This window comes from Aspergillus brunneoviolaceus (genome assembly GCF_003184695.1).
Source record: "Aspergillus brunneoviolaceus CBS 621.78 unplaced genomic scaffold BO95scaffold_16, whole genome shotgun sequence".
In the NCBI taxonomy this organism is placed as follows: Eukaryota; Fungi; Ascomycota; class Eurotiomycetes; order Eurotiales; family Aspergillaceae; genus Aspergillus; species Aspergillus brunneoviolaceus.
In genome coordinates this window covers 86811-105505 of record NW_020290746.1, presented here as the reverse complement: position 1 = coordinate 105505, position 18695 = coordinate 86811, and the positions used below count along the sequence as shown (strand labels likewise).

The window sequence follows — 18695 nt, the reverse complement described above, 5'->3', positions numbered from 1 at the left end:
AACTTCTTAATCCACCCCGCGATCGGCGGCCCCGCCGCCGTGCCAATGAGTGAGTGAGTAGGAAAGTAGTTTAGCCAGGTTTCGCCCTTTTTTCTCTGACTCCCCCTCCTCTCCTCTTTTCCTTCCTACAACATCTCCCTCTTCCCAGATCCTTCATCCCATAACTTCCCCTTAACCCTCAAAACCTCCTTCAAAATGGCCACGTAAGTCCCGTTCTCTCCCCATCCCCAATCCAAACCAACCACCACACCAACCACCACTAACCCCACCGCAGAAACATCACCTACCACGCGAGCGCCCTGACGCGCAGCGAACGCAGCAACCTGCGCAAACAACAAGGCCTCACGATCTGGCTGACGGGGCTCTCCGCCTCGGGCAAATCGACTCTGGCCGTGGAATTGGAGCACCAACTGCTGCACGACCGGGGGGTGCACGCGTACCGACTGGACGGGGACAACATCCGGTTCGGCCTGAACAAGGACCTGGGGTTCAGCGAGGCGGACCGGAACGAGAACATCCGGCGGATCGCGGAGGTGGCCAAGCTGTTCGCGGACAGCGCCTCGATCGCCATCACCTCGTTCATCAGCCCCTACCGCAAGGACCGGGATACCGCCCGGCAGCTGCACGAGGTGCCCACGCCCGGCGAGGAGACCGGGTTGCCCTTCGTCGAGGTGTACGTCGATGTGCCCGTGGAGGTGGCCGAGCAGCGCGACCCCAAGGGTCTGTACAAGAAGGCCCGCGAGGGCGTCATCAAGGAGTTCACGGGGATCAGTGCCCCCTACGAGGCGCCGGTGAAGCCCGAGGTGCACATCAAGAACCATGAGGTCCCCGTGCAGGAGGCTGTGCGCCAGATCATTGAGTATCTCGATTCCAAGGGGTACCTCCCTCCTAAGTCTGCTTAGATTTAGATCTATTTGTTCCAGGGGGGCAAAAGAGGGGCGGTGGATAGGGTGCCTGAAATATAGAATATTTCCTGTTGATAATTTTGGCTGTCTTGCATAGAGTGCAGATGGAGCTTCAGAAGAAAGGTGGGCTGCGTTGAATCTGTATATATACAAATAGATTTATTTTTTCGCCGAATCCGGAGATGGTTGATGTAGACAAACATGTCACGCAAGGCTCAATCAAGCATGCCATTCGACTCTATGTACGCTATACATATCCACAAGACAAAGAAAAAAGACAGCTCAGGTAGATTAAACACCATGGCAGTAATCACTGGAACTCAAAGTCGTAATACACGTATGCCGTATAATCGGCCGCCGCGGCTCCCTCGCCGTGCATCTCGCTCGGGTCGTCGCGCTTCACCCGGCCCTTCTTGTCGCGCCCGAACGCATTGCCCGCCAGATACGAGTACTTGTCGTCCAGGTTGTGTTTCGCCTTGTCCGCTTGTTTCGAGCTCGCGGTCTGTCGTCTTGAATTAGCACTCCGCTGGCTGTCCAAAAAATTCCCATCGAATGAAAACTCACCCGGATCAAAGTGCAGACAAAGTCCAATGGCAGCCCATATCGCAGCACCGTCTCCACAAACACCCGCAGCACCAGCACGTGGATCCAGACCATGACCGCCTCGCTCCACGCCGTCCGGCCCAGCCGGAGCGTCTCCCCCCAGAGCTTGCGCTCGTCGCCGCCCACGCGCTCGACCTTCCGCCGCTCCTCCTCCTTGCCGCCGGCGACGTACTTGAAGTCGCGCGGGATCCACTTGCTCTCACGGCACTTGTGTACGAACTCGACGCTGTGCTTCTTGAACGTCGTGACGGCGTACAGCGTGAAGTCGTTGTCCGAGGCCACGAGCGTGGCCGACCGCGGCACCACCATCGGCGCGACCGTCTCATAAGTTTTGAGGAACTCCTTGATCTGCTGAGCGGGCACGGCGATGAGGTGCGTCTCGATGTATTCGGAATCCTGGACCAGGGTGCGCGGGTCGACGACCGAGGCGAGCGATTTAGTGGACAGATTACCCCTACCGCCAATGTCAGCACGCGGCCTTTTAGATCAAGACATAGGGGTGTGACAAGAGGGAGATCTCACGTCTGCTTCCGCTGAAGCGTCGCCAACGTATTCTTCACCTGGTTGTACTGGGTATACTTTGTGCGGATGTCGTTATCGATACTAGCGGCCTCCTGCTCTGGGCGTCAACAATCGCCGTCCCCTGCCTATTCCATTCGTACCAGACACATGACATAAATACCACTCACCTTTTGTAGCAAGTCGATCAATTCCGCCAGAGGCTTATCGGCCCGGTACTTGACTTTGTTCCAGGAAAATGTGCGTAGATATTGGTCCACCGGCTCTACGAAGGCAGAAGGGTTGCGTCATTGCGTTAACCGGCAGATTCTCCGAGAAGGGAGTGTCATGGTAGAGCGGGGGCAGGGTTGCATACTATCGTTCACGGTCTTCATCTTCTCGATCTGCGCTTCGTCGCCCTCCAAGATATTCTTCAGCGCATCGCCGACCTTGGCGACGACCCCCTGGCAGGCGGCCTCCAGCTTGGCCAGCTCATCGGCCTGCTGCACTAAGGCATCCAGGGTACCGATCTTGAATTCTGGGATGGGGAAGGGGGCAACGGAGCCATTCTCAGGGGCGACGGTGGCAGAGACGGCATCGAGGGCGTCGTCGCGGTGGTGGGAGGGGGTGATGGAGGTGGGGAGCGAGACGAGGAGGTACTTGGTGGACTTCGACATGGTGGCAGCAGCACGGGACGAGGAGTTGCGGGGACTGACTATCGGAGGATTTCGAGTGCTGCGAGGGGACCACGCATGCGATAGTCGTGTGCAGATAAGATCGGAAGAAAATGAGGAGAGGAAGAGAGGGACGGAAGTTGAACTGGAGGTAAGAGAAGAGGGGAGGTGGAGCTGCAGCTTGCGGAGCGGAGGCTCCAAGTGCTTGTCGGGCAGTCACTCGGAGGCGGTCGGCGAGTGCGCGAGTGGCTTAACCCGGGGAATATCATTTAGTTTCACCAACCCAGAAACCACCAAGGCTTGTCAGTTACACAGACATTGTTGGAAAAATAGTGCTTTTCTTGGCTTGCCTGTCAGCTGCTTGACATATATCTACTAATAAATAGGACACATGCAGCCAAACTACTCCGCCAGATTTATACTTGTGTGCACTAAACAGAGCTGGCATACTGTAGGCCAAATGCGCCGCCCACTGACCAGTCTACAACACTTGCAGTTACTAAAAGTATGAAGTCGGAATCCGAAGCTCATTATTCATTATCATTATCGTACTCATGAATCATAACGCAATGCAACCCGTCTTTTTGGAAATCCCAGAACTGAAAAACAAGACAACGAAACCTCCAGCTTTCCTCTAATCCTTCTGCAATTCTGCTCCAGCGTCTTTAGAGCTGCAGTTCATCCGAGTCGACACCGGTCGTCGTGTGCTGACCAAACTTGGTATCTTGCTGAACCCGGTCATCGTGTACTGACCATCCTTAGATCTTCAAACCATCACCGAGCCTCCATACAATCGACCTCAGCTTCAGTAGATCGGTACCATGTCTCCATCGTCGACAAGGCAGATCGCAACTTTTCCTCCCAGTCAATGAAAGTAGCCATGCCAGCAGCAGCAGCAACACGATCCCAGATTGCTTAACTCATCATGCTTGTCGCATACCCTCCACTCCCTCACTTATGATTCCCCTGCTCAAGCAAAGACTGCCGCCGCTGGGACTTGCGCTTCTTCTCGTTCTGCATGAGCATGTTCTGCACCGACCGACTCCCACGGGCATTCGACTTGACCCCGTCGTCGTTCAGCAACTCCGTCAACGCGGACTTGACCATGTGATCGCATCCGCGGGTCGACTCGGCCGCTCTCGCAGCAGCGGCGTGCTCGCCGTTCTGCGCAGGCGAGTAGGACACGGACCGTTTGACGTTGTGGATGGTGTGCAAGGTCGGCACTTTGTTCGCGGAGGCGGCGGGCTCCCTCTTCAATGTAGCGTTGGCCATTGTGTTTCTCTTTTCGTTGGAGTATTTGTATGTTGTGGAGATTTGCGATAGAGATGATTTGAGATGGTTGAGGTGACACTTTAGCGAACGTTGAGTTTCTTCTCCAGAGATAAATAAGTTTGACGTGAAGATAAAAGTTGTGGTCCTCGAATGATCGACCTGATCTCGCTTTATCATTCACTTCTTAGTTTACATTCACAAGTCCGCACATAAAGGAACTTTTGCGATTGGTGTCACTATGACGTGTGGGGACGCTGATCGTTTGAAACGAGGCTGAAGGGAAGGGAGGAGAAGTATAAGATACGAGGATATACTTCAAACCACCACTGCATGGATGGATGGCAAACAAAGGAGGAAAGCAGGAAGCGAGGGTCATGCAATAATCCCGCTGCAAGATGTACAGTACAGGAAATAAAAATAAAATTGGAGACGTACGAACGGAATCTGCAGGGCTGGCTGGTTTGCATTGCGCATTGCAGCTGACTGGACCGTCTGATTCACCCGTTCAACCTTCAAGTCTTACATCATGGATGAACTCTCCACCTTCACCTTCCCATCTGCCACTCTCCGCCCAGACCCTTCGGGAATATCAACCTGGGTCCGTTGTTAATTTTGGTTAAGAAGTGCGAACTCACGAGGATTATTTCGACATAACCCCTGCACTGAGGACCGTACCCCAGTTGATTGGAGGGGGCGTGCCCCCGATATCATCAGCCAAGACACAAGTCCCTCTCTACTCCATCTCGATGGCAAAAAAAAAGAGTTTCATTGTCAACTCCCCAGTTGTCCTAGTCCACGGTACTTTATCCGACCACCCCCTTGCCCTTGACCATTAATTGCACTCAAAAGATCCACTCCACAAACGAAACCCTGGCCAAGGGAGGCAACCCAACCCGCCAATGACACGAGCCCATGCGTCTTCCCACCTTGCTCAGTAGTTTGGATGTACTGTACTTTTTACTTCCCTGAGATTCGCTTTCTCTCCTCACTTGAGTCCTTTCTACACATGAAACCGATACTCATCCCCCCGGTCCAAGTAGACTACCTCCCCCTCGAACCCCGCCTCTTTCACCTGGGCCTTGAAATCCTCCAACGGACTGGCGAACACGTCATAGTCGTCGAAATGGATGGGGATCGTCACCTGCGGCCGGATCAAGCGCATCAGCTCGACCCCCTGGGTTGCGTCCATCGTCACCATCATCGCCAACGGGCCCAGGGCGGGCGACGGCACCGTCGTGCCGCCCAGATGCACCAGCATCAGGTCGATCGTCTGCCCATCATACCGCCGCGGGATCTCCTTCAGCTCGTCGAACATCAGCGTGTCCCCGGAGATGTAGATCCGGTATCCCGGCGTGAAGTCGGCGGTCGTCGTTGTGCTGCTGCTGCTGTAGCCGAGTTCAAGCATCCAGCCGTTTGTGGGGGGGATCTGGTGGTTTTTAGTCAGTTGAAAACAACTAGCAAAAACAGACAAAGAGAACAAAGGAGATGAAGAAGGCATGACGACGATGACGCAGACTTACCGCGCCGACAAGCTCATTCAGCTTTTCCAGAGGCTTCGCCAGGGGGATATGCCTCCCGGGCATACCAGTCACCCGCAACCGGGGCTGTTTGTCCGGCGGGTGCTCGCCGCGGATATCGACCATCGCTTGCTCGTACACATCCACGGATGCGACCCGGGTGAAGGAGTCGTCACCCTTGGAGGTGAGGATCGATTGCGCGTGCGGCGTGGTGATGATGGGGAGGCCCCGGCGGAGGGAGTCCTCTACATGTCGATCGAAATGGTCTCTGCATACATCGTATCAGTGTCATACCGTCTGGCTGACTTGAAAAAGCAAGTATCTTAAAACAGAGTGCCAAAAATGCCCCCAAACAGACTAAAAAACATACAACAGAAGGGATTCGCTGGTGGTCACCCACCCAACTACTAACCTCCCGGCGTGTGGCTTGAGTACGGCTGAGCGGACGGGAAGCCCTATTTTCCACACCCTGTGGTCGTATGTGCTAGACACATGCACAACTGCCGCCCTCAACGACTGCAGCTAGCTGTGAATTGAACAGGGCACAACAACCCTAATTCCAGCAGCGGGCCTGTCGTTCGACTGTCCCCCACTGAAGAGCGTTCAAGCCCCCTTCCCCCCCATGTAAAACCAAGTAGAAAAGCAAAAGAAAAAAACATACTCATGATAATGCGACAGCAGCACCAGATCCACCCGGGGCAGATCCTCCAAATCCACCGCCGGATCCTTCCTCCGGGTCGAGGTCACCCCCGGCCCGAGATGGACATGGTCGCCTGCGTGCAGGAAATTGGGCTTTTTTTCACGCCGAAATCATTAGCCACCGCTATACTGAATCACACAGCCCTCATAAGTCATGTAGCGAGAATAGGCTTCACATACATCAGTCATAATCCGAATACCATGCCATTGTCTATCGCAGAGCTTAGCCAGGTTCTACTCTCGCATACTTCCTTTCCATATCAGGAGGACAGAGAAGGGGAAGAGCATACATGATGGTGGTCGCGTTCCCGACAAAGTAGATTGAAGCATTCTCCGCCCCGGGGTTGCGGGGGTGGGCCTTTGTGGCTTTGGCGGCGGGGAGGCTTGTGGGGATGGAGGATGTGGTGTCGTTGTCGTTGTGGTGGTGGTGTCGTGTTGGTGGTTCTGGGTGGGTTGGGTCGATGGTGAGGGTTTGGGGGGTGGAGGTTGGCATTTTGGTTGCTCTGGGTATTGGACTAATCAATAATTACAACGGGAGGGGATTGCGAAAGGTATAATGGTTGGAGATGGGGGTTGGGGAGTTGGTAGATGCTTGCTGGAATGAATGGATGATTGATTGATAGATGGATAGATTAATAGACCGCGACAGTGGTGTGGCACGGGTGACGTCAAATTTACCTAGTTCGTGGTAAATGCAGCTGTTCCAATAGGAGCTACAAAACACTACTGTGTATACATGAAGTGAGTTCGGTCATAAAGTGCAGATAGTCTGTCTATTGCTTTTATGAGGCCGATGCACACTATTTACATACTTTGTTCTAGCACATTTGTTTCATGGTGGTTGAGAATGTTTAATCTCCTCTCTTTCTACGCCAACCAAGGGAAGGGGAGGGGGGAGAACTGCATTGAAACTTGGAGATTCTGAGAAAGGACGACCAGCAACGGCATTTCAAGAAAGGATGCCGCAAGATAACCTAAAGGCTGGCAAAATTAGATGAGCAAAATGATTTCGGAATGAAGAGTAAAATGCGCACGGGGAATAGATCACAACCTTTACCCAATCTTGCTAGAAAAAACATGCCCTACCTGCCACCTCCGGCACCCCATACATCCTCAGAAGACATTTAAAATGATATTCATTGATCCAACGGCGTGTTTGCAAGAAATTTCGGAGATGTTCGACCCCATCCGGCGTGGTAAAGGTCTTCCGTTCGTTGTGCAAGCGGTCATAGAGTCCCAAGCCGAACAATCGCCAGAGATCCCACACCGACATGCCCAACCCGTCCAGTGCTGGGCGCTCCCGTTCACAATGCCCCACATTATCCCATTTAACCTCCCGCATATCTTCTAGCGCATCATTGACCTGGGTCGCTCAAAGGTCCAGGTCTCACCACCATCGTACATCGTCCGAGAGGTGTATGGGCGGCTCCGGAGGCGCCCACACGGCGGTGTCACGAGAAGCCACCGGCATCTTCGAGATGAGAGGCGGGTTGTATGAACTGATATAGTACCCGATGCTGCTTCGGAATTCGATTTGGGGTGGATTACTCGCGTCATCGGACTGAGCCATCGCGGTGACCGGGGCATCGTCGGGCCCGTAAAGCGCCTCCAGACAGCCCGACACCTCGAGAATCTCGAACCAGGTGTCATATTGTCCCGAGGGCAGCTGTCCCCCGCCGCTCCACCGCAGATGATGGTTCTGTAGATACATGATATCGCTTTGTGACCAGCTGCTCGATTGCTGGGGACGAGGAGGAGTAGGAGGAGTCGCCGTGCCTGTACCCAATATATCAGCAAAGAGTTGTAGATGCCAAAGGGCACGGTAGACGCGAGACTCTTCATTCCACAAGGGCGGGCCTACGTCCTGCAACCGATACGGCCCGAGATCCGGGAAACCACCGAGAAACCGGGCCCTGGCAAGGTCCTCCGAAAAGATATCTCGCAGCCGCGTCAGGAAGCTGGTCAGACAAATGCAGGCCAGGCGCTGGATGTTGGCCGCTACAGCAACCATCTCCCGCAGCGAGGCGCGGGTCATTGTCGTCTTTGTGGTCTCGAGCGAGAAGTCACGGGCCAGAAAGTCGGCCAGACTGCTGTCAGTGACAGAGGGCCGCCGGAGCGCGGCGCACATGAAGAAGTAACGGTCTAGTTCGGAGGTCATAACCGGATTAGCCTGCAGGTTCTCCTTAACGAGGTAGATCGCATCCGAGTCGGCGAGTGCATCAGGGAACTCCCCAGGCTCGAAGAGAGCGGCCAGCAGCGGCGAGGTCAGAATCAGACTCTCGAGACTGACCCAGTCCGCTGCGTATCCGATGCTCATGGCTAGCAGCTCGTGCGGGAGACTCCTGAGACCGTCCATGATGGTGTATGGGGTGTATGTGGTATATGTTTAGTGTGATTATGACCTGGTGGGTATGTCAATTCGCGAAGCATGCAGACCCGCTGAAATTGGTATCCGTGGAGATCTTGGCTCATTTTATCTTTAAATCCAATTCCTCATACTGAGTCATGATCCGAAAGACAAAGCCATGGAGACAAACCCATGGCTGAATGGAAATGTGGACGATCTCCAGCGGGCTGTCTTGGTCCAGCAGTCATTGCGCTCTTGTGGGGCAGCCATCTTAATCATATATCCATACATTCCTGAGGCTCTGTGATTCTGTCCTCGACGGTGGTGTCTTGAGGCTCGATTTGCAAGTCTCATGAGACAATGAACTATAGGAGTAATGCTAGTTAGTAACCAAGGCCTCCGCCAAAGAAGATACAACAAAACGTCCAGGCAACCATGAGAAGCTGTTACAAAACAAGTCTGCTAAGACTAGGGCTGAGCTGACAGAAATTAAATGGATGTACAATGATTCTCTCAACATAAAACCCATCTTTGGTTCCATTTCACATTCAGACAAACTTCTGCGCCGGAGTCCTCGCCTCGAACAACGCCACGGGCAGGTGGTATCTCCAGCTTTTGAGCTCGGACAGACATGAGTCAAAGAATGTGGTTCTTTGAATACCAGGCGGTAATTTACCCGGAGCGTAAAGTTTCATAAGTATCTCCCCAAGGATCTGGCAGTGGGTGGACAGGGAGTGGAGAAGCATTGGAAGCATCTGCGTAGGCTTGGAATCGTCAAACGCAACCCCTGACAGGGGCAATTCCACCGAATATTGGGAGTCCTAACACCAAATCAGTCCCGTAATCCAATTTTGAAGGAGTCGAATGGCGAGGAGAAGTAGGCAACCCTACCAACTTGGTGCAGACCCGCCCGGTGTAGCTTGCCCAGAGCTTATCGGTACAGTAAAGTGACCAGTATATTTGTTTGCGGAGCTTGATCTCGACCTCGGGAAATTGATGAGTCCTTTCCAGCGTCGCAGAATCTAGATTCAGCCCCATATCCAGCGCCAAGCGGATAATGGCGAAGCCAGCCCTTAGAGTCAGACCCGATCGCCTCAACCAAACAATAGATTTCAGCTTCCAAACAAGTCAGGGATGGCGAAGACAAGCCCGATGAGCTGTTAAACACTTACAACGTAAAATATGGTTATGATGCCAAGGGACTGGATGGTGGTGATGCTCGGGGACCGGAGATCAAAATTAAGCAGTACTTCGGCAACTTCCAAGAGAATTTCGCCTGCAGTGTTCGGGCCGTCCGGCGTGGAGCGCAATTCCAGTCTCTCCGAGTAGCGAGCGCCCATAGCCAGGATACAATGGAGCGGCAATGGACTACAATTTCGCCCCTCCTGGCGCAAGCTCTGTCGGAAAAGTTGCTCGTCCACAAGCTGAAATCACGGTTGCTCCCACTGGAAATAGAGAGCAATGAGATGTTCTTCTCGTCAATAGGAGGGACTAGACCAGGGTCTTGAAGGAACCGGTTCAGACCCGAGCGAAATGAAGCGCGTTGTAAAGAGGTTAGTTCGAAGTTGCTGTGCACTGCAATAGTAGAAGCAGTGAAGCGTGGTCACGCTCGTCAGTCACGACTCGGATGGATCTCTGTTAGAGAAATACAAGGAGTGGATTGCAGTAGTTCCACCCGCCCACTACTGGAGCCGAAGAAGCGCATCTCCTCCTCATCGCCATCCTTGTCTTTCAAACCGAACGGTTCATTCGCGCACAGTGCCCCAACGGGCTCCTCTTCTCTCGACCGTTGTTGGGAATGGGAGGGGGAGATTGATGGAAGATGCGCGGCCTTGAGCTGAGCTATAGATGAATGGACATCGACATCGATGGAATGGAGCAATAACACCTGCTCGAGCTGCTGGATGCGTGCTTGAAGCTGCATCACTAAGAATTTCGGCGCCCTGCCACGACTGTCATCTCGGGTGTTAAACACGCGCTCCATGCCGCGGTTCAGACACCGAGCACACGACGGCTTGTGACCATCACACTATAGAACAGTGAGCTAAGTTTGGTTTCGTCCTCCCGTGCTGCATGTCGCATGATTTGCCTGAAGCTATCCCTTTGCTCTCCGTCGCCGACATTCCTGACAAGCTTGTGCCGCATACTGAGCTCGGGGCGTGACCGATCGCTTCTTGAGTAGCGCTGTTGGCGATTTGCTTCCGTTGACATCTTCATCAATATGTCTCAATCAGTCCGAGGCTTTTGAACGAGTTGCAGTGCTGAGGTGAGTGGAGACTCTGCAATTCGAAAGGAAGGAAAGTGACATGGAGTGGCATTCGCTAATCGATAACGGGGAGAGGTGATAGTCTCGATAGGAATTCATATTCCGAGCCCGGCGGCGAACTTACCCCAAGGGCCAATATTTAACCCTCATTGTCCAAAGAGTGCCTAGAAGAGGTACTGCAAAATTAGTTTCTCACAAGACACAATCCTCTGTTCTCTCACTTCAACTCCATTCATTTATCATCTAAAATCCACCATTATGTCCCACCTCAAGTTCTACGCATACGAGGGCCATGGAGTCCGCCAACAGAAGGTGTTCCGCTACAGCCAAACCGTCCGTGTTGGAAACCGGATCGAATGTTCTGGCCAAGGTAAGAAAGAGACTACCAATCTTACTGTCCCAGGTATGAGACACTCTTGCTGATCCAGAATCCCGAAGGCGGCTGGGATCCCAAGACAGGAGAGTTTGAGAAAGAGATCAATGCTCAGATTGACCTCGCCTTCTCCAACGTAGAGCTCTGCCTCAAAGACGCTGGAGGCAAAGGGTGGTCCCAGGTGTACAGGGTCAATTCATACCATGTGCCCATCAATAACGAAGCCCTGAAAGCAATGGTTCGCAACTTCAAGAAGTATATGCCAGATCATGAACCGCTCTGAACCTGCGTTGGGGTGACCCGTCTGGGCGAAGACGACATGCGCGTGGAGATCGAGGTAGTGGCCCATGACCCTGAAGGTACCGAGGTTGCTGGCAGTGTATAGTGATAGCCAATCCCACATCTCTTAACGGCACTGTATTCTAAGCTGGTCTCTAAGTCTGTCATAGCGGACAGGTCATGTTCAGTAGTAAATATGCGAGATGCCAATAGAGTCGCAACGGGGCCGGGCAGAACAGGTTATATACATACACATTGATCTGAAAACGGTAAACATTTATATAAATCTGGAAATATCGTCTATGCGCTTGAAGAACGATCTAATCATGGTGATCTCCGAATCCCAGTGCTTTCCATGGGATAACAAAAACCCCACGTAAGGGAAATATGTATCGGGGGTCTAATGGTCTAAGCGGTGACGTTGTACAGGGAGGACATTGCCTGTGGAGGTTTCGTTAGCTTTTACTGATCCCGCACGCGCTCCCGAGAAGTCGAACTTACCGCAGCCTGCTTGGGCTCAATGAAGAGCGCCTTCGCCTCTACCAGGACTTTCGGCTCTTTGCCATCTTCCGGCAGCGTCTCGATGCGCGCCTCCACCCAGGCTTTGCGACCTTCCACCTTGACCGTCTCTGCTCGCAGCGCGACGTAATTACCCGCCATTGCGGGAAGGCGGTAATCGAGATTCAGGTTGGCGGTGACGCCAACGCGGTTCGGCAGCGCGGGGAAGCAGCAGCGGCCCATTGCCTCGTCCAGCAAGGTGGCCAGGAGACCGCCGTGCACGATTCCGGGATGCCCGCAGAGGCTGGGACCAAGGTACAGCAAAGAAACCAGGCTCTTCCCACCCTCCTCGCAGAACACCAATGGCGGCACGACGATCATCTCTGGCCCGGCCAACGTTCCGCCCGTGAGACTGCGCGCGCGCATCTGTGCTGGCATCTTCAAGTGTGGGCGGGATTCGGTGAAGGCGGGGTCCTCGCGCAGCGAGACGGCCAGTGGATGATTGCGAATATAGTCGTCTACTTCCTTGGTGAACTCATCGCCGGGGATGAAGGCGGAGAGGGTCTCCTCGTCGGTGCTTAGTCGGAGGTCCATCATGCCCGAGGCGGTCTTCAAGGTCTGGTAGGATCCTCCAGCGATGAAGGCAAAAACGGCGAGTGACGTGAAGCCAATAAAGCGGCGGAGACGGGATCGAGGAGGGGGAGGAGTGGCTGTATGGTTCGCAGAGAGATGTGTCAGATTAGTTCGGCTGTTCTTTCATGCTGATCGCATGGACGGGACAAACCTGTGGAAGAATATGCCCGACACGTTGGTTTCGGGGGCGGAGAGAAGCGAAAAGATAGTAAAGCTGTGTGGTTTGAAGCTGCGGCAGGCAGACGAGAAGAAGATAAAGAGCGAAGAGGCTGTTGGACACTGCTGAGGATCGCAGTGGATCCCAGGCGAACTGTTGGGACCTGCGGCATGGCGGCGAGACTCTGCGAAAAAGCAGCGCGGGCAGGGGCAAAAGAAAAAGGGGAAGCGGATGGCCTGGGAAAGAAAGCCGCAATGGATCCCTCGGACCGAACCAGATTGCTGAAGACTATCGCGGTGAGGGTTGCGGATCCATCGAGAGTCGGCGCGACAGTGGAACTGGAACTGGAACTGGATGAGAAAGAGAGACCCGCTGCCAAATCCCCTCCAGAAGCTCCGCCCGCCCGCCCTGCTGATTGGTGCGGCGCAGCAGCAGGAGCCGAGGCTCATCGCTCTCGGAGGTCAAAGTATCGTGGTATAATTTCATCATTGTCATTCGGGAATATTTTTGAATTTTCTAGGCCAGAAATGATGGGGGAATGGTAGTTGGGAATAACGAGAGTCATGGGAGGAGTTGAAGTAGCCAGAGTAATTGTAATAGGAAATGTTTAGCTGTTTTGCAGTCACAAAGTCATTGGACCGTGGCTTGTCTGTAGTACAGTAGTACTGTACAACCCACATGTCAATTCTCTCCTACTGTGAAGTACGGAGTACACAATGAGCTTCTCCCTCCCTTCGTCCAACCCCCGACAACCACTACTATCATTCTATCGTCAATGAGTCCCTCTCAATGCCTTTGACAGATTGTGCGACACTCCCTAAATTTCTTATGGGCCGGGCAGAATTTTAAAAACACCTTGAACTGGAGTACCCCCCTGCAAGCTGATTAGCGCTTCTCTGCGGGAAGTGTGACTAGCGACTTCGCTCTGCATCATCTCATTGAATCTCATCAGACCAATGGAGCTAAAATGGTTACATTGCATTCATGACCCCATCAAGGCTGTCAGGGGCATTATGCTAGGCCGGCAAGATGTTCGCGCAGCTCATTTTGTGGCAGGGGCAATCAGCGCGCCCCTTGACAGTCCGCGCCTGCATGCCACAACGATTGTTCGTCTCGGCTTTCAGTTCGCCCACACGCGCGCCTTATCCCTCGATTCATTCTTCCTATGGCACTCAAGATGGCCGTTTGGAGTTCGATCTCGCTCCTCTTGATCCTACCTGTTGTTCTGGGCTCGTCTGACCCTGCCTCGGCAGCAGTTGATGACTACGATGTCCTGCAATACATCAATCCTCTCATCGGGAGTGCCAATGGAGGTATGTCCCGCCAACTCTTCCCAAATACTCTATCTTTTGAGCGTCGTTCTGATAGTGTCAATTAGGAAATGTCTTCGCAGGCGCGACAATTCCCTATGGCATGGCCAAAGCCGTAGCCGATACAGATTCGCAAAACAATCAAGGGGGCTTTGCGTTCGACGGGAGTCGTATCACCGGCTTCTCCAGTCTGCACGACTCAGGCACCGGCGGCCAACCCTCTCTCGGAAACTTCCCTCTGTTCCCTTATACAACATGCCAGAATGACGACGTGAATGGCTGCGTCTACCCAAAGAAGGAGCGAAAGACGGCTTATGACCCCTCTTCCGTCAAATCAAGTCCGGGATATTTTGGGTTGACAATGAACTCTGGGATTCAGGTGGATATGACTACCACTCATCATGTGTCTCTGTTCCGGTTCCGGTTTCCCGCCAATGTATCATCGAATCCTCTCATCTTGTTAGATCTTTCCGACTTGTCCGACACGCGCCAGGACAATGGGACTGTTTCCGTTGATGCCACGACAGGACGCATGACTGGCCACGCACGTTTCTTGCCAAGCTTCGGAAGTGGCTCTTATGTGCCATACTTCTGTGCTGATTACCAGAGCGCGGCCGACATTCGAGACACTGGTATCTTTGTAGATGCGCGGGCTAGTAGTGATGTCAAGAACCTCACAATCTCGCGCAGCATAAATGGCTACCCTCTTCCGGTATGTCGTTTCAGCTACTGTTTGAATACCGAACTGACAGTTTTAGGGCGGTGCTTTTGTACGCTTCGAGGCAGCATCTGAAATCACGGTCCAAGCCCGCGTAGGCATAAGTTTTATCAGTAGCGAGCAGGCTTGTCAAAATGCAGAGACTGAATTATACGATTTCGACTTCGATAAGACCCGTGCGGCAGCAGTCAATAAGTGGACAGAGAAGATGGCACCAATTAGGGTATCCAGAACCGGGGTGAATGCATCTACCTTGACCAATTTCTACAGTGGGATCTACAGAACTATGGTAAACCCTCAAGATTACACTGGAGAGAATCCGTTGTGGGAAAGTGAGGAGCCATACTTTGACTCTTTCTACTGGTAAGCCAGTCGCTGCAGTAATCTTGTCTCTTCTAACGTGGTGGGCAGCCTTTGGGATTCCTTCCGATCTCAGCTTCCATTTCTGACAATCTTTGACCCTGCATCGTTGAGTCGGATGGTTCGTTCCCTGATTGATACGCAACGACATCTTGGATGGCTACCTGACTGTCGCATGTCACTCTGCAAAGGTAAGCACTGACGTGATGAGGCGCAGTTAATGCTGACAGAGGTGTAGGCTATACGCAGGGAGGCTCCAACGCAGATGTTGTGCTTGCAGACGCATACGTCAAGAACATTAGCAACGGGGTTGACTGGGAAGTCGGGTATGCAGCGGTGCAGAAAGATGCGGAAGAGGAGCCGTTTGACTGGTCCAACGAAGGCCGGGGAGGGTTGCAGAGCTGGAAGGCACTGAACTACATTCCCGTGGAGGACTTTGACTACATTGGCTTCGGAACCCTGACACGAAGTATATCCCGCACGCTAGAATATGCCTACAATGACTTCACTATCGCACAAATGGCTCGAGGTATGGGTAAGACGAGCGATGCGGAAAAGTACGAAAGGACTGCAAAATATTGGCAGAATCTCTTCCGTGCAGATCAGACCTCATTTCTCAACGGCACGGATACTGGATTCAAGGGCTTCTTCCAGCCGAAATACTTGAACGGCACATGGGGATACCAGGTTCGTATACCTACGACACGCTACCATGACACAATCACCGATAGCTTTTTGATATGGCAGACTAATACCTGGCTTAGGACCCCCTAACATGTTCCAACATTGACACAAGCGGCCGATCCTGCTCCCTGCAGAACAACGCCGCCGAGACCTTTGAATCCAGCATCTGGGAATATCAATTGTAAGTTGCGCTCTCGCTTTTTAGTGCTTCTTCCACGAATCAATACTAAGACGAAACACGACGCAGCTTCGTCCCCCACGACATGTCCACCCTCATCACCCTCCTCGGCGGCCCCGACGCCTTCACCCGCCGCCTCGACTACCTCCACGACCGCGGCATCACCTACATCGGCAACGAGCCCGCCTTCCTGACCGTCTTCCAGTACCACTACGCCGGCCGACCGGGCAAGTCCACCGCGCGCGCCCACACCTACATTCCGGCCTTCTTCAACCCGACACCCACGGGCCTGCCAGGCAACGACGACTCGGGCGCCATGGGCTCGTTCGTGGCTATGACGATGATGGGCCTGTTCCCCAACCCCGGCCAGAACGTGTATCTGATCACGGCCCCGTTCTTTGAGAGCGTCAACATCACCTCCCCGCTCACGGGCAAGACGGCCCGCGTGCGCACGGTGGGCTTCGATCCGAGCTACCAGGCGGTATACATCCAGTCGGCAACACTGGATGGACAACCGTACACTAAGAGCTATGTGGGGCACGATTTCTTCACCGAGGGAAGGGAGTTGGTTCTCTGGTTGGGAAGGAATGAGAGTTCTTGGGGCCAGGGAGTTGGGGATCTGCCGCCTTCGCTGGGGACGGAAGGGGATGCAACTTTGAACTTTAGGTATGAGTAGGGGCTCTTGCTCTCTCTTTGTGTCTCTTTCGCTCTGTGTGTGTGGCAAATGTGTACGGTAGCTAGGTGAGGTGTACCGACTGTAGGTCTCTAGTGTTTGGAAGGTCAGGGTGGTGGTGCGGAAATCGGGTGTAAGTGACAGTATACATGCTCAACACGTGTGACTTGTCCACCTTTGACATGAGGATTTGTACTGCTAGAACTGCAACACTAATGAACAGCATTGCTGGGAAAACCAAGCTGCTTTTCTTTTCCACTTCATCTCTCATTTGGCACTGCTTTTCATTCCGCCCGCTTGGGTACCTTCTTTCTACAGAGGCGGTGGCACAAGCGGCTAGATAAGGCTCACCTCGCAAATACCAGTCCGCACAGCGTGCCCTAAACTGTGGAAGGCCACGGGGCATTGCCCACGTTAGGCCGAGTGCGAACCCGCAAATTGAACAACATCATGCGAGCTGCCCAAGTAGCATTCCTTTTCAATCATCACCAGGATATGGTATGCCAAACCCGACCTTCGCCCTATCGGTGATCGGGACGGCTTTCGGTTACGGGGAGTCCCGGGGAGTCCGCGGCATACACTATTATCCTGGGCGACAAAAGCACGAGGCTGGTGGAGAGGTCATGGGTGGAGGATTTGTTCGGTGAGTCGGACTGGGGGCTCGTTTTTGCTCTCTTGCACCCGCACAAGAGGAAAGAACTGACTCTGGTTAATTATTATGCCAAACAGAGAACGAGCGGCTTCCCTCCGAGCTTGGGTGGACTAAACGGGAGGAGTCGAGTCCATCTCGATGGACGACCTGGAGGGCATGATGTAGCGGATTGGGAATGCTAGCGGTTATTCGGAGGAGTTGAAAGGGGAGTTGATTCGGCGGGGTGGAAGGTATAGGGAGGGTTGAGGCTGGATTGGATAATGTGTCTGGCCTGTATATCATATTGTGTTGCATCGCGTCTCGGAGCATAGGGTGTGAGTTCTGTCGAGGTCTAGCCCTAGTATGAGCCAGAGGATGTGAAGCCGGGACTGGACGAGAAGTCATGCAGCTGGAGCAATACCCAACTCAGTCACATCACATCACACTGTATTGGAAGTCGGACGAAGTGGCGAAATAGACAGTAGTGATAGGCTCTTGGCGCAGTAGGGACAAGAGCCTTTTGATACTCAGCACAACCCAACCTACGATTGTTTTCAAGTCCGACTAAGCCTAAGGGCTATTCCAGCAAGAATAAGCCAAATATCAATAACATTGCCACATTGAAGATGGAAGTAGGATCCCGTGCTTTCCACGAGACTCGTCTTTATTTGTGCTGATTAATGTTTCAGATTTAATGCTTGCCCTATTTTCAAAAGCTCCGTTCCCGTCTCAGAAGCATTCCCAAGAGTTCTATTCTCTGTATCTTTCTCTCTTTCCCCCATTAACCAGGCTTCAATCTAAGCAAACTCGACCACTGCCCCGCAGTGCAAGAGACCCCCGATCCAACGACCGTCAGACACCCCGCCCGTCAGGTCCGCTTCAGCAACGTCACACAGTCATCTTTCCCGTCCACCACGACCTCCTGGGCAGGAACACTATCAGCACTCACCATACGCCCCTCCATCTGGAATCCCTGCGCAGCATCCACGCAGTCTGCATTCTGGCGGATCTTAGGCAGCAGATACGCCGGATTCAACAAATTGTATCTTGAAGGTATTTATTCCTGGAAGCTCTGCTCTTGCTCTTGGAGTCTTCCGGGTGGTCGCCACTGCGGATTGGGCGTCCTTGGAGGATGGGCCATACACGCACTGAACTGAATGGTTGAGGCAGTTCGAGCACTCAGGCTTCATCTCATCGCACTGAGATCCAATTAGCGTTCTCTCCGAGACTTTTCTATTGAGGGATATGCAACACCTTGACGTGCCTGCTTTTACAAGTCCTACAGCCATTCCGCGATTTGCGGTGGGACTTTCGTGGCATGACAAGCTTGGGTACTGAGTTCGGAGACGAATCTGAGCCGCCCATCAACAACGAATATTCGATTTGATTTTGACATCATGGCCAGGAGAACGAGTCTGAG

At 53.2% G+C, this 18695-nt stretch overlaps 11 protein-coding genes across 11 annotated transcripts; 3 read left to right on the top strand and 8 right to left on the bottom strand.

The window, feature by feature from the left end:
• Positions 1-27: 27 nt before the first annotated feature.
• Positions 28-1049, top strand: BO95DRAFT_440502 (adenylyl-sulfate kinase). The gene is made up of 2 exons (XM_025585981.1): positions 28-203; positions 275-1049. The coding sequence occupies exons 1-2, from the start codon at positions 196-198 to the stop codon at positions 900-902; spliced, it is 636 nt and encodes a 211-aa protein (XP_025444711.1). The 5' UTR covers positions 28-195; the 3' UTR covers positions 903-1049.
• On the bottom strand, positions 1040-2862 carry BO95DRAFT_384189 (H(+)-transporting V1 sector ATPase subunit C). The gene is made up of 5 exons (XM_025583444.1): positions 2383-2862; positions 2198-2292; positions 2031-2122; positions 1470-1962; positions 1040-1407 (listed from the first exon to the last, which is right to left on the bottom strand). Exons 1-5 carry the CDS (start codon positions 2681-2683, stop codon positions 1216-1218), a joined length of 1173 nt encoding a protein of 390 aa, XP_025444710.1. The 5' UTR covers positions 2684-2862; the 3' UTR covers positions 1040-1215.
• Positions 2863-3193: 331 nt separating this feature from the next.
• BO95DRAFT_440501 (uncharacterized protein) lies at positions 3194-4348 on the bottom strand. Its single transcript, XM_025585980.1, has one exon. The coding sequence runs from the start codon at positions 3950-3952 to the stop codon at positions 3632-3634; it is 321 nt and encodes a 106-aa protein (XP_025444709.1). The 5' UTR covers positions 3953-4348; the 3' UTR covers positions 3194-3631.
• Positions 4349-4510: 162 nt separating this feature from the next.
• On the bottom strand, positions 4511-6745 carry BO95DRAFT_408599 (MBL fold metallo-hydrolase). The gene is made up of 5 exons (XM_025584110.1): positions 6459-6745; positions 6349-6379; positions 6131-6261; positions 5473-5737; positions 4511-5378 (listed from the first exon to the last, which is right to left on the bottom strand). Exons 1-5 carry the CDS (start codon positions 6659-6661, stop codon positions 4953-4955), a joined length of 1056 nt encoding a protein of 351 aa, XP_025444708.1. The 5' UTR covers positions 6662-6745; the 3' UTR covers positions 4511-4952.
• An 810-nt stretch (positions 6746-7555) lies between these two features.
• Positions 7556-8524, bottom strand: BO95DRAFT_512455 (uncharacterized protein; the record flags this gene model as incomplete). The annotated part of the gene is made up of 1 exon (XM_025591519.1): positions 7556-8524. The coding sequence occupies one exon, from the start codon at positions 8522-8524 to the stop codon at positions 7556-7558; it is 969 nt and encodes a 322-aa protein (XP_025444707.1).
• A 493-nt stretch (positions 8525-9017) lies between these two features.
• Positions 9018-10086, bottom strand: BO95DRAFT_512454 (fungal specific transcription factor domain-containing protein). The gene is made up of 3 exons (XM_025591518.1): positions 9688-10086; positions 9407-9631; positions 9018-9336 (listed from the first exon to the last, which is right to left on the bottom strand). The coding sequence occupies exons 1-3, from the start codon at positions 9853-9855 to the stop codon at positions 9064-9066; spliced, it is 666 nt and encodes a 221-aa protein (XP_025444706.1). The 5' UTR covers positions 9856-10086; the 3' UTR covers positions 9018-9063.
• Positions 10087-10127: 41 nt separating this feature from the next.
• On the bottom strand, positions 10128-10726 carry BO95DRAFT_461270 (uncharacterized protein; the record flags this gene model as incomplete). Its single annotated transcript, XM_025588807.1, has 2 exons — positions 10128-10544; positions 10637-10726. 2 exons carry the CDS (start codon positions 10724-10726, stop codon positions 10128-10130), a joined length of 507 nt encoding a protein of 168 aa, XP_025444705.1.
• Positions 10727-11039: 313 nt separating this feature from the next.
• On the top strand, positions 11040-11726 carry BO95DRAFT_490895 (endoribonuclease L-PSP; the record flags this gene model as incomplete). The annotated part of the gene is made up of 2 exons (XM_025590627.1): positions 11040-11151; positions 11220-11726. The coding sequence occupies 2 exons, from the start codon at positions 11040-11042 to the stop codon at positions 11435-11437; spliced, it is 330 nt and encodes a 109-aa protein (XP_025444704.1). The 3' UTR covers positions 11438-11726.
• A 115-nt stretch (positions 11727-11841) lies between these two features.
• Positions 11842-12893, bottom strand: BO95DRAFT_451204 (PaaI family thioesterase; the record flags this gene model as incomplete). Its single annotated transcript, XM_025588067.1, has 3 exons — positions 11842-11874; positions 11935-12641; positions 12716-12893. The coding sequence occupies 3 exons, from the start codon at positions 12891-12893 to the stop codon at positions 11842-11844; spliced, it is 918 nt and encodes a 305-aa protein (XP_025444703.1).
• Positions 12894-13804: 911 nt separating this feature from the next.
• Positions 13805-16768, top strand: BO95DRAFT_408595 (glycoside hydrolase family 92 protein). Its single transcript, XM_025584109.1, has 7 exons — positions 13805-14034; positions 14100-14743; positions 14790-15112; positions 15161-15300; positions 15348-15796; positions 15874-15974; positions 16041-16768. The coding sequence occupies exons 1-7, from the start codon at positions 13887-13889 to the stop codon at positions 16645-16647; spliced, it is 2412 nt and encodes an 803-aa protein (XP_025444702.1). The 5' UTR covers positions 13805-13886; the 3' UTR covers positions 16648-16768.
• Positions 16769-17945: 1177 nt separating this feature from the next.
• Positions 17946-18661, bottom strand: BO95DRAFT_440494 (Zn(II)2Cys6 transcription factor domain-containing protein). The gene is made up of 2 exons (XM_025585979.1): positions 18530-18661; positions 17946-18474 (listed from the first exon to the last, which is right to left on the bottom strand). Exons 1-2 carry the CDS (start codon positions 18638-18640, stop codon positions 18286-18288), a joined length of 300 nt encoding a protein of 99 aa, XP_025444701.1. The 5' UTR covers positions 18641-18661; the 3' UTR covers positions 17946-18285.
• Between the last annotated feature and the right edge of the window lie 34 nt (positions 18662-18695).

Excerpts from the sequence above, each read along its gene's own strand:
- BO95DRAFT_384189 (XM_025583444.1), bottom strand. The coding sequence starts at position 2,683 with ATGTCGAAGTCCACCAAGTACCTCCTCGTCTCGCTCCCCACCTCCATC. Across the intron at positions 2,293-2,382 it reads GATGAAGACCGTGAACGATA|AGCCGGTGGACCAATATCTA; the intron begins GTATGCAACCCT and ends CTGCCTTCGTAG. Across the intron at positions 1,963-2,030 it reads ACGCTTCAGCGGAAGCAGAC|GGGTAATCTGTCCACTAAAT; the intron begins GTGAGATCTCCC and ends CATTGGCGGTAG.
- BO95DRAFT_440501 (XM_025585980.1), bottom strand. The coding sequence starts at position 3,952 with ATGGCCAACGCTACATTGAAGAGGGAGCCCGCCGCCTCCGCGAACAAA.
- BO95DRAFT_408599 (XM_025584110.1), bottom strand. The coding sequence starts at position 6,661 with ATGCCAACCTCCACCCCCCAAACCCTCACCATCGACCCAACCCACCCA. Across the intron at positions 6,262-6,348 it reads GTATTCGGATTATGACTGAT|CCCAATTTCCTGCACGCAGG; the intron begins GTATGTGAAGCC and ends CGTGAAAAAAAG. Across the intron at positions 5,738-6,130 it reads CTGCTGTCGCATTATCATGA|AGACCATTTCGATCGACATG; the intron begins GTATGTTTTTTT and ends CGATGTATGCAG.
- BO95DRAFT_512454 (XM_025591518.1), bottom strand. The coding sequence starts at position 9,855 with ATGGGCGCTCGCTACTCGGAGAGACTGGAATTGCGCTCCACGCCGGAC. Across the intron at positions 9,632-9,687 it reads TCATAACCATATTTTACGTT|CTGAAATCTATTGTTTGGTT; the intron begins GTAAGTGTTTAA and ends CTTGTTTGGAAG. Across the intron at positions 9,337-9,406 it reads GGCGGGTCTGCACCAAGTTG|GACTCCCAATATTCGGTGGA; the intron begins GTAGGGTTGCCT and ends ATTTGGTGTTAG.
- BO95DRAFT_408595 (XM_025584109.1), top strand. The coding sequence starts at position 13,887 with ATGGCACTCAAGATGGCCGTTTGGAGTTCGATCTCGCTCCTCTTGATC. Across the intron at positions 15,113-15,160 it reads TACTTTGACTCTTTCTACTG|CCTTTGGGATTCCTTCCGAT; the intron begins GTAAGCCAGTCG and ends CGTGGTGGGCAG. Across the intron at positions 15,975-16,040 it reads AGCATCTGGGAATATCAATT|CTTCGTCCCCCACGACATGT; the intron begins GTAAGTTGCGCT and ends AACACGACGCAG.
- BO95DRAFT_440494 (XM_025585979.1), bottom strand. The coding sequence starts at position 18,640 with ATGGGCGGCTCAGATTCGTCTCCGAACTCAGTACCCAAGCTTGTCATG. Across the intron at positions 18,475-18,529 it reads GTAAAAGCAGGCACGTCAAG|TGCGATGAGATGAAGCCTGA; the intron begins GTGTTGCATATC and ends ATTGGATCTCAG.